The following is a 12,126-nucleotide window of genomic DNA, read 5'->3' as shown; positions in this document are numbered from 1 at the left end:
AAGCTGTGTTAGTTTTATTAAAGCATTTTTGTCTTTATTTGCACATTTAGAGCCTTTTTCTAACTAGATTTTGCTGAGGTATGTGGAAGAAAATCTGTTGCTTAAATTCTTGTCGTTTGATAGTTTTGCCACTTAAATCTAGTTGGAAATGAAAGGTTTTTAAGTCATCCGTAAAGATAATTTTGGCGTTTGATTAAATAAGTTGACTATTTATAAATTTAAGAAGATCAGAGGAGATCTGCGTTTTAATCACGTTGCTTTTCTTACACGACTGCTGCGTTAATGAAATCTGTCTAGTGGGGCCACGTCGCATCATTACGAGTAAGAACCACCATAATCCACATTTGGCAAATTTGACTTTAAAAAGATGAGAAACTTTCTCTCAGCCAAACAGATTTCAAGCTTAAATCCTTTGGGGATAAAAACTAATGATTTGACAGGATGGAGCACCGACCAGTATTTCACAAAAGTTGACCAGCAAAGTTTATCTAATTGGTTTCTGTTAAGGTGTTGATTAATCCCAAAATGTTTCACACACACTATCACTATATTCAATTACAGTATAACATGCTGGACACAATTTAACGCATGCATCCATTTTCTTTTGTGCTTTGCCCTTATTAGAATTTCAGGTAATCCTGTCAATTCGGACTTTGGATGAGAGGCAGGCTACATCCTGGTTTAATTGCAGTTCAATGCCGGTGCTCGCAACCGAAGGAAACCAAAGATGATGAGAGACCTCAAATAGCGTATGAGTAATAGAAAGCAAACCAGAAAAATGAGCCCAAAATAAAGAGGATGAGAGGTGTCTTTTTCAAACCAGCTGTGTCCGTGATGCCAAATTTCTTCCGCTTCTGTATAATTATTTCCAATTATGGAATATTGTTTTTGCACAGCTAAGGCAACTTATTGTCCTGCCCCGTCATCATATAAATCAGCAAAGCCATCGTTTCTATTGTGAAGGTCTGGGCCCCTCATGATGACAAATTTATTCTCGCCACTGTTGTGTTGGTCTCTCAGGTCAGAATCCAGCGAGGCCTTGGATGTCCTGTCGCACAAACTAAAAGCGATCAGAGATGTCGACGAACTCACCAAGATGGTGAGTATTTAGGGATGCTGTCTAATGGAATTCCCGATTCTGTCCTTAGGGCTGAACTGATTTATTAGTCACGTTAAGCAACTGCGCTACTTACTAACTGTACTACTTCAACTAGAGGCACTGTTCAGTCAGTCCGAACTAGTTTGTGGTCTATGGGAAGCGGAGCTTCTTGCAACTGCTCGAGGCAGCAATATTTTGCTTAATGCAACACTTGCATGAACACACGAGATTCGTTCATCGTTGATGTTTTTACAAAAAAATATAAGTGTTTCTGACTTAAAGTTTCTCTTGCCTGCAAAACGACTCATTTCGTGGGCGGACCTGACGTCACAAATTCTGGGATGGGCTGTTATGGAATGACGATATGCTGCGAGTCTTTTGTATTCACGCCGAAGTAAAACCCATTAGTTTCGAGAATTCCTCAGTGATTGTAAACTAAAACCAATCCATACAAATTTATTATTTTTATTTTATTATTATTAAAACTGTGCCAAACAAATATGAGCGTTCATCTGAGATGACACGCTGTGGTGACCCCTAACGGGACAAGTTATATTATTACTTATATGTGAAAATATACCAACTTAGACTACGTTATCGACTTCTGTGTGTTTTGGTGCAATAATAAACATTTTACACGCAAAGTATTTGCTGCGGTAGTCGTGTACCAAATCACTAAATACACACAGTTTGCATAATTGCAAAATAAGACCAGAAACTTTGTATATACTTTCAGAACATCGAAGCCTTTACCATTTACAGTTTATGACTGACTAAACCAAACAAGAACTTCACAAACGTGTCGGTTCTTCATCGCCAGTTACTTCGTCTGAATTCGAACGTGTGTGCTGCCTAACTGGCTCAAATTGATAACCTTTAACGCCTTCATATAGCTCGTATTCTTCACCGTCTGTGTGGGACCCTTCAGAATAATGTTCATCGCTCGAATTATGTGTATATGTATTCCTACGGGATCCATGTTGTTGTCACAACGTCCTACGTCACGCCCCTGAGCGGCTGTTTCCGCTTCATTTCTGTCTTTTTCCGGCGAATCCAGCAATGTGTGATCATTTGTTGCAAATAATTGAAAAATAATCTTTTTCATAAAAGATTTAAGATTCTTATTCAGCATAAAAAACTGGATAATATTCGCAAAAATGAGCATTGCAGTCCTTCCATTCCCTTTAAATATGTAATCTCTCCTGGGAATTTGCGGGGGGGAAAAAAAACACTTTTTTTTAAAGGCTGTGTTCAGAATCTATTTAGTGCCCTTTAACTTGATGAACATTTTGTAGTCCAGTTTGATTGCTCAATGATTACAGGTTATCAGTGATCTATTCCATGATGCATTGCACTTATACAGTGAAAAATGTTTCATTTTTTGTTTCCAGGGTGTTGTGATTTTCAGCACGACACAAATTGAGTTGTGGCATGAAAGCCTTTAATATTATAAGCAAAGCATCCATTTAACACGCAAATTGACATAAAATGCTTTTGATTTTGTAAAATACACCCAGCCAAAGTTAAAACGATTTTTTTTTAAAAATATTATTTCACAAGTTTGACCAGCTGTCGTGAATCAGAGTTGTTTTAATTATGTGTCAGTAATAATGTGATTAATACCGCACCTGAGTAAAACAATTTTTCATTCGACTGAGTGAACTTGTCAAGTACAGTCCTGTAAAATAAGGTGTAATAGTTGGGCAGAGTGAAAGAGTGATTTCAACACCAGCCAAATTCTTGTGCTGTGTGCTTGTATTAATTGTAGCTACGTGCTGCCAGCGAATACGAGGAGAGGAAGTTGATCAGAGCAGCCATTCGCCAAATCCGAGACGAGCAGCTCCAAGGTGATTTTGATGATGTCACAATTTTCCTGATAGTAGATGACACACTCAACACACTATGGACCTTTCCGACTGACGATCTTAAGCTCCGCCCCTTGCTACAGTTGCTCTGTCCTACAAGCTTCCAAAATGATTACTGAACAGAACATGTTTGAAGTCTGTTCTCTATCGCGTATGCCAGATAATATTGCGGCATGTCTTTTGCCAAAAGTGTCAAACTTCTCCAAGGGAGTTCTACAGCAAGGTCTCAACTATTTCACGCAGGGATATGTACACGGAATTAAGATTTTGGACGGAGCAGGACGCAATGTCAGAGTGACAGCGAAATATTGGCGATCGATGGGGGGGAGTTTGACGCCTCACAAACTTCATATTGAAATCAAACAGGATAAAATAGTGGAATCGTACTGTGCATGCAAAGCAGGGTGAGTACTTTTTGCTTGGAAAGATCACGGGTAGTACCATCGTAGTCATTAGTAGTGAGTTAGGTTCGGTTTTCTACAAGTGCATTTAAACTGGTGATTAACTCAGTCAGTACCGTAGTCACCGGATGATAAAGTTTGACTTTGCTCGTAATGAACCCAATGTTCTGTCTTAAAAGTCCGATGTGATACAAATGAGCAAATTAGGCATTTCTCTTGCATGACATGGCATATTTACGTATCACTAACCCGACTCTTTGGTATAAAACATGACACACTTCATTCAGCAGGTCAGTGATACACTAACAAAGTGAAAGTTGTTCTCCTGCAATGTATAAAGCACTGAAAAAAATTCAATCAAATCAGAAGATACTCAAAAGATACTTTTCCGTCACTTACCTTCGAACATACAGCCTTGCGTTTGTTGATATTGTCCACATTTAGTTGTACGTGCGCTCTTCCACGAGCCTTAATCCATCGTAGACACTTTTTCAACTGTGTTTTAGGTTTTGGAAAATGAATCAATCTAGCAGGATATCTTTCATCAGAATTGCACCTTCCCCAAGCGCATCTGAGGACCATTTTCTTTGTGACATTAACTTTTCCAAGCACACGCTACTGGCAAACAGCATTGGTTGTGGGACAATATGGCGAGAGGGGCGTGTCATCTGATTGGCTATTATTGTACAAGTGATTGACAGGTTGGAAAGGTCCATTGGGTCACAGTATAACATGGCTTATACCATAATAATATAATAGCAAGCTTTTCGTTTTTACAACTTTTACAGATACTCATAATGTATCGTTGATTGTCTTGATGTTGGAGGTCCTTAAATCTCCTAGACTAACTCTGGCGATGGAGTATATGTGTGATGCCCAGTCGGATAGTGGATTCCTGCCATTTTTTTGTCATCCCGTCAACTGTGCGCAATCCTTGTGCCGTTTTATATCTTTGTGGTAATTGTACTCTGCGTTGTAAACACACGCACAATCTGTCCTCATTCCACCCCGTCTCTGTTTTTCTATGAGGCCTGTGAGGACACAGTAAACAATTCGGTAATCTTAGTGCAAATCTCTCTTGTCTGCGTCCTTTCTCACGTCAACAAGATGATGTGTAAGTTGCCAAGGCCTTGTCCCACTGTGCTAACTTGTTTCTTTTTGGGGACAGTGGAAAGGGTTAAAGACCCCGGTCGCGGCCTGGAGACAGAGAGTCTGGAGACCCACAGCATCAAGGGGACTGCGGTGAGTACAGTTCAAAGGAAAATCTGCTTTTAGCAGGAATGCAGAGAGCATTTAAATGTTCTAGTCGTGTACCGATATAATCGAACTGAAGTGTCTGCAGGCTGTGTTTGCAAATCTGTACTGAGCATTGTCTTATTTGTGGGTGCAGTTTGTTTGCATGGTTGTGGCGACAATTCAGTTTTCTCTGCTGCCACAGTCAATGATGTGGTACACAACAAGGAGCGTAGGACTATGTCATAAGCAACGCTAAATACAACCCTCACATTTTTCACACTGTGAGGAGACAGGAACTTGAAGTTGTACTTTTTTTTTCAATTTTATCACTGAGTCTTATTACGCACATCCGTAGACACATTCTTCATATGGCTCCTTCCTTCCTGTGAAATCCATTTTTTTTTTTTGGTCGTTGTTGTTTGAAGTCGCTCATTCTTTCAGCTGCCCAAGCCCTCTAGTGGACAACAGTAGGTGTGTTCACATTATAGTAAAACAAAAGATGACGTGATATGATTGTTTCGACGAGGATAATGTGACAGCCTCCCCGGGGCCAGATCTTATCTGCTGCGTTTGATCAACAGTTTTGCTCAGTTTCCGCCGCAAGTCACGGTAACTCTTACTGTATGTGGCCGCTGGTGTGGTCCACTTAGATTAGGAAGCCATGACAGCAGGCTGGCGTCACAGGATGCCGGAGCAATCAGGGTCCCCCCCCCAGCCCACTCCTTCTCACTTCCTGAAAGACAGCTGAGTGGTACACAGTGGGGATGTCATGAGTCACAGGCGCTCGGGCGCGTCATGAGCGAGGTGAGACGGCTGAAGGCGGACCGACAGGCAGCCCACCAGCTGAGCTCCGCTGGCCTGAGGTCGGCCCAGAAACGCGTACGTGTCCAAAAGCAACACAAGTTAGCAGCAATGGGGGCTCCTTCCAGCCACATCACAGCAGCGGATCTCTTTGAGTCGCATGCAATTGTACCGCGGCAGATGAACGCCTCAGATAGGCCCTTCACACACCCGCTCATGCAAACACGCTCGCACACAAACCATCCAAAATGGACGCCTCAAAACTTCAAACGAACACCGACTCGTGAAACTTCAGATGGAAAATATGCAGTCTCGGTTAGCGTATTAATGCCGTAGCGTAGCCAAAGATATAAATGACTGTTTTGAATGGCACAACTGAAGTACAGTAAAAGATTCCTTTTGCTCCTGGAGAATCCACTTGGTGTTAGGCTATTAAAACTTCATAAATGGTTATCGTATAGGAATGTGACAAGTGGCTGCCATCTTTGTGGAATTAAAAAAGAAAAATACTGCACATGGAGTGACCACTTGAAGCACCTCTTAAATCCATAGATAACAAATTCACATAAATGCTATTGATTATTAAAATACATGAGCGATTCTACCACCCACACAGCTCTTCTCATGACTAATTTTCCACGTGTGTTATTTAAGGTAGTCTGCTTGATAGTTTGAAATGTTACAGCAGGGGTGCCCAGACCTTTTTTACCCCAAGATCAGCCAGCCTCTCGTGAGCTCCCGACAACACTGGGGGGGGGGGGGTAAAGCTGATGATGCTCCCAAACCGTTTTCAGGTTAATGTTATGTTGCCTCCTATATTTAAAACACAGAATTAGCTTTGTGTGTACTGGAGTGTATGTGCTTTCATCCTGGATCAGGCTGTACCAAGGTGGAATTTTTAAATGACACACTATCTCATCCTGCACTTTCTACTTTGGCTTCAGACCTGACCTTTCCCACTCTGAAAAGAGAAAATCTCGTCCAGTTTAACCACTTTTTCTTCGATTATTCACATACTCCGACAATCATTACATCTTAAAACAACAGCATTTCTTTTTTTAACTTTCTCCGTTAATATCAAAAGTAAACATAAGCAGCATGTCTAGCTTGTTTTTGCTCTAAGTTGCCTGGACTGTGTTGCTAACTAAAGCAGCGGTGGTGGACGCTGTCTTTATAAAACACATTGATGGGCTGCGTAAGTACTGTAACATTTGTAATTATGAGTGCATGTCTTTAAGAGTGGGGGGTAAGGTAAACTAGGAAAAAGAGTGTGGCGGAGCAGCGGTCGTTGTTAGAGAACGTTCCGTGTGCTGCTTAAAAGAAACCAGAGGATTCTTCTTTTCATTTTTTACGATACGTATGGAACAACCAGTCATCCCTCACTCGTTGAATCACATAGCAAAATGCCACAAACTGAATAGTTGTATAGCTGTATGTTATACTTTTTTTTTTTTTTTTTTTTTTGCCTGCAACACAGAATATCTGCAAAGAGACTGCATCAGTGGTGCACAACTGCGCAAGCACGCAGTTTAGAGCCAACGTTGGCTGACGTCTTTTTTGTTTTTGGCACGCCGTCCCGCAATCGACCAAGACTGCCTCGACCGTTGAGAACCCCTGTGTTACAGCAATTTTGACAAGTCGACTTTGAGAGCCCAAAGCCATTTGAGCCCTCACAAGCTGGTTGTTAATTTTAACTAGGACTTGGCAGACTGTTGGAGAAGTTGTGGCCCGACCAAATGAAAGGGTCGAGAACATATGTTGAGAAATAATCAAGTTATACTGTTTTTCTGATTCAGAGGTGTCCCTCGACCAGATGTTGTACACAGGATATCTCGTGCAAAAATTTTACTAAAAAACTTTGCATTTTTTTTTTTTTTTGCTTTTTCTGAAAATATGCCACAAAATCCCCATAAAGCTCAGTCTAAATAGGTAACTAGTACAGTAATTTGTTTTTGCAGCATTTACAGTCAATGTGCACTTTGGTTGCATTCAATATCAATCTGTAAAATGGTTCCATTTTGAAGGGTACTGTTTAAAAATGACTTCCATCCATTTTCCAAGCCACTTATCCTCACAAGGGTCGCAGGACTGCCGTAGCCTATCCCAGCTAACTTAGGGCGAAAGGCGTACTACACCCTAAACTTGTCGCCAGCCAGTCGGAGGGCACGTATCGACACAATCGCTGAGCGGGAATCGATCCCACGGTGCCCGCACCAAAGTCAGGCGTGTGTACCACTACACAGTCAATGACCCATAGAATGACTTTTGTTTTATTACATTGTTTTGGAGTCATACATTGTGGTATCGACTTGTTAAAAGCCATTTAAATTGATTTTTTGTTTGGAATGGACTGGAAGAATAGGAATTTCCGTTTTAAAATGTCAAGGAATTTCAGGATTTTGTTTTTAATTGGTTAGGAGGATATTAATTGTGATTGACTTTTGTTTTGCGCACTCTGTATGACCTTGTCACTTTGGCGGTAAAGCTTTCAGGTTTTTGTGTAAATGTGGCACTTTTGGGGAAAACCAAGATCAAAACAAAGGCAGAGTGTCAGACGTTAATGTGTCAACCAGGCAACCCATTAACTTGTCTGTGGGTGTGGAATTGTGTGTGTGTGTGGTGTGTGTGTGTGTTGTGTGTGTGTGTGTGTGTGTGTGTGTGTTGGGGGGTGGGGGGGGGGGGTGTTCCAGATCCCTTTGGAGACCAAAGAGGATGTAGAAGAAACTGAGGCCGTGGCTTGTTTGTCCTTTGTCATGTGTGTGTTGTGTACATGTTTGTGCACATGGTGGCGTCTATGTGTGGATTGACTACCTTGACGTCCTGATGAGAGAGAGAGAGAGAGAGAGAGAGAGAGAGAGAGAAGGGGTGGTCGCTCTGTGAAGAGGTAAACGTCAGTCTTCTTTTCCTTTCACACAGCAAGTGGGCCAGTGACTTTATTTTTCCTCCCTGCTTGTCTGTGGCACAAAATAAGCCAAGCAGACAGCTTTACTCATTCTCGTTTATTTATTTTTTATTATCTGACTGAAGAATGGAACAATTCCGCCCCTCTCGTTACATTTCAGGTTTGTAAAGAATTTTTTAAATCTAATTTAAACAGCAGCTTTACCACGCAAGAAGTTTTTTTGCTGTGGGTGTGGTTAAATGGTCTTGATGATGATTTTGTGACCGCAGCCACCTTCTGTGGGTTTACATGCCAGAAGAGCGCAGATGTTCCTAGCCAGGATTCCAAAGATGAAAGGGGAGAAAAGTTTGTTTGATTTAATTTTGACAAATTTCCATGTCATTTTCATGCTTTTTCTCAATACAGGCATGTCAAACAATGTAAATTTATTGCGGAATTTATTGCTCTTGTGTATTCTTACCGATTGTCAGACATGACCAAGATCAAATAGATTGCATTGAATATTTTTAACATACCTTATATCTTGTTACGGTTTGTCAATTCTAACATGCAAATTCACTTCAGCTCAAATTTGTCCAAGGGTTTGAATTAAATTCCAACCTCAGGCAACGCACCGGTATAGTATACAGCATTCAAGTTGTGAGCGTATCTGTGTATGTACTCTTTTTTTTTTTTTTTTTTTTTTTTATTTTTTTTTCCTCCTTTTAGATGTTTGGAAAATAAACTTGACCCAAAAAAAAAAAAAAAAAAAAAAAAAAAACACCCAGCACTGCAAAAATGATTCCTTGTGAGGTTCTAGAAATGAACATTTATGCGATGACAAGCAGAAAGTAACGGCAATTAATTTTCTTTTGTGGGTTCGGTCATCCCAGGCTGCGATGCAGACATGATTGCTACTGTAGCTTTGATTTTGGAGATGAGCCGTGTGTGTGTGTGTGTGTGTGTGGTGTGTGTGTGTGTGTGTGTGTGTGTGTGTGTGTGTGTGTGTGTGTGTGTGTGTGTGTAGGCAGTAATGGAAAAGCCGCCTGATTTTCGTCTCCCTTCCACATGATGGCATGGAACACTGATGCAAATTCCATGTCTGAACCTCAGTTTATTAATCCACGTTTCTGAAGCACATTGTGCGGAATGTGCTAGCCTCAGTTTTAGCAGGGCCCGGGCTGCGCTGTTTTTGGTTAGTTTTTTTTTTTTGTCTTTTGGAGGTTCAGAAGAGGGCGGATGGCACACGCTTTGCTGTGGCCGCACGAGTGGACGGTCCCCATATTTGTGGTCGAGGTTATGAGCTTTTGTAATTACAGTCTGAACACAAACATGCGCCTGTGGCTAGGTCGGGGTGAGTCTTTCAGAGAAGCAGGGCATGAGGACGGTGTCACTGTTGGTTCTTTTGGGTCTCAGCAAATGACAGCACAACGACAAGCGGCAGGTTTGCATCACCATCCTAAACCCCCCCCCCCCATTTATGAGGAACATGTTCCCAGCGGTTAAGTTGGGAGCTGTGAAGTGACAGACGTCACCACTTCTGGAAGCAACGAGCAGGCACGGGAAGGCTCTTTTTCTCTCTAATTGTGTTTGTAGCGCAAACACCATTATTTGGCCCTGCGGCTCCCCGTTTAGGTCCACTTACCCAGACGGTGTCCTTTGTATGCAACTTAACCATAATGGCTCTCTGATGTCTTTCAATGTTAAATAAGGCAAAAAAGCTCATTAAGCACTGCATTAACTCATTAAGGGAGAATTCCGCAGAATTTAAGCCGTTTGACGGCGTCTACTTATCTTGATCCGCGAGCACTGGCTGTCATCTTGAAAGTTGAGGAGATTTTTAGTGAGGCGATGCACTTGGTCACTTGAGATTATTTTTGTTCCACAAGTGCAGGATATGAAATGGAAAAAAAAAATGAAATGAGGGAGCATCTTTTTTCCCCATTTACTTGGCGGCAGTATTCCAGTTCGCCTCCGTCAGAAGTCTAGCACGCAAATTGATGTCGGCTCGACGGAGCGAGGCTGAGCTAATGAGCACTTTGTGGCTTTTCACACTGTTAATGCTGTGCTATGATTTGTTAATTACCCTAACAGAGAAACAGCTTTCCTGTTCTCTGGCATTTTTTCTGATGGGAACTATTTCGTGCATTTCTAAAACCTACTCAAGTCGGGGACAGTCAACGCAAGAGTGCATCTCACTTGTGTTTGGGGTCAGGGAGGGGGGGGTGCTTTTGTCTGCGCGTCTGGACAATCCATCTATCCTTTTGTGTCTGATCACACAGCTATAAATGTAAAAGCTCTTTGAAACGCACATTAGAGTCGTTTGTCTTGGCTGTTCACACGCTGGTTGTGTGAGCTTTCATGCCGTGCCTGAGATTTTGCTTTCAGAGGCTTTTTGAAGTTAAGGTAGGTTGTAAATCTCGACTAAAGTCGTTTCATCCAGCAAGGTTTCAGAATCTTGAGTGACCAATATTTTTTTTTAATTACTGAAAACAGTGCTTTATCTGGTTAGTCATGTTGTACTGCTAATTATTTTGAACATAACTGTAGTGGGAGGAGTATAATTGATGCAGCCGATGCTCCAGTGGTGTGTTTCACGGTCTAGCATAAGAGGTCTCACCTTGGTGTTTGCTTCCGCTCCCTCTGTCATCCCCTCCGTATTCTAAAATACGAAAAAGCTCCTTGGCGATCGCCCTTTGTTGCGACCTAGCTTTGCATTGAATATCACCATGTAGCATGTTTTTTTTTTTTTTTCCAGACAAGTATTCATGGAGCTAATATAGCAACCTAAGTCAGGCAACTGCTAGTACAGCTTTGTGTCATCACTGAATCCATATGGGCGGGTCTTTCCTGATTCCCGACTCGTACCAGGGAAATAAAACTCGTGTGCACTTTTCCAGCTAGCAAAGTGTGTTGCACAGCATGGCTGCGTCTCCTAGCAGCACTTGACCTCTAACAGCATTCCTCAGCTGACTTTAGGCATTCACGTAAAGGTTTTACCTAATAAGTGTTGGGTTTTTTTGTTTGTTTTTTTTTTCCAGCGGAGAGAGGACTGTGAACAAGACCACCTCAAATCTCAGATCCGCGAGTTGCGTGGCCAGCAGACGAACCAAAGCCGAGAGTTACAGAGACTAGGTAAGAACCGCGTCCCTATAAGTAGGGCGCACCCTCACACTCTGATGTATTTTCCACATCCCACACAGACAGTAGGATATTGTTGCCATACAAAAGCGTGTATAGGCTGTAAACATTCAAGTGAAGGTCAAATTTCGATAGCTACCAGGAAAACACTGACTGTGTCTGTGCAATATACCTGTGGCTGCATGAAGTCCTCAACACAATTTCCTGTCAAATGCTTGTTAAAACAGCCGGCTAAAGGAGCTTTTCTTCTGAGGTGGCAGTCAAAAAGTTATTGAAGACCTTTCATGTAGCTTCAACTGTGGAGAGGAGCTCGAGTCACAGATTAAAATTTTTCCTTTTAAGTGTGAAGAAGTTTCATGCGCCATTAAAGTTAATTAATAAAATGTTGTGAATGCAAGCCTTCGGGGCAGAAAGAATACCGTAATTCCCGGCCTACAGCGCAGCAGGTTGTAAGTCTCACCCAGTACATTTGTAAAGGAAATACCATTTGGTACATGCATATTCCACAGCTATGTAAAAGCCACAATTGCCCACAATGAATCACGAAATATTTACAAAGAAAAACGGTACACAGTTTAACGTGAGCGCCGCTGTGCTAACGCTATCAGCACGCTTACGCTAGCGCCACGCTAACAGGGCCAATTAAAAAAAACAAACAAAAAAAAACATACTGGTAAAAATCACTGACACATGGCAGTAACA

The 12,126-nt window shown here is 41.8% G+C and overlaps 1 protein-coding gene across 4 annotated transcripts in view; it reads left to right on the top strand.

Moving 5' to 3' along the window:
* The window catches only part of smtnb (smoothelin b), a 60,129-nt gene that overhangs the window by 20,667 nt on the left and 27,336 nt on the right, over positions 1 to 12,126 (top strand). For all 4 annotated transcript variants that reach the window (XM_061817225.1, XM_061817227.1, XM_061817226.1 and 1 more), the window contains exons 3-6: positions 1,021 to 1,099; positions 2,868 to 2,946; positions 4,534 to 4,607; positions 11,325 to 11,418. In XM_061817225.1, coding sequence (XP_061673209.1) covers positions 1,021 to 1,099; positions 2,868 to 2,946; positions 4,534 to 4,607; positions 11,325 to 11,418 — 326 coding nt within the window. The remainder of the gene's footprint in view (positions 1 to 1,020; positions 1,100 to 2,867; positions 2,947 to 4,533; positions 4,608 to 11,324; positions 11,419 to 12,126) is intronic.

The sequence above is a fragment of the Syngnathoides biaculeatus genome, chromosome 4, assembly GCF_019802595.1.
Source record: "Syngnathoides biaculeatus isolate LvHL_M chromosome 4, ASM1980259v1, whole genome shotgun sequence".
Classification (NCBI taxonomy): Eukaryota; Metazoa; Chordata; class Actinopteri; order Syngnathiformes; family Syngnathidae; genus Syngnathoides; species Syngnathoides biaculeatus.
The sequence above is the reverse complement of the archived record's forward strand: the minus strand, read 5'-3'. Positions and strand labels throughout refer to the sequence as shown.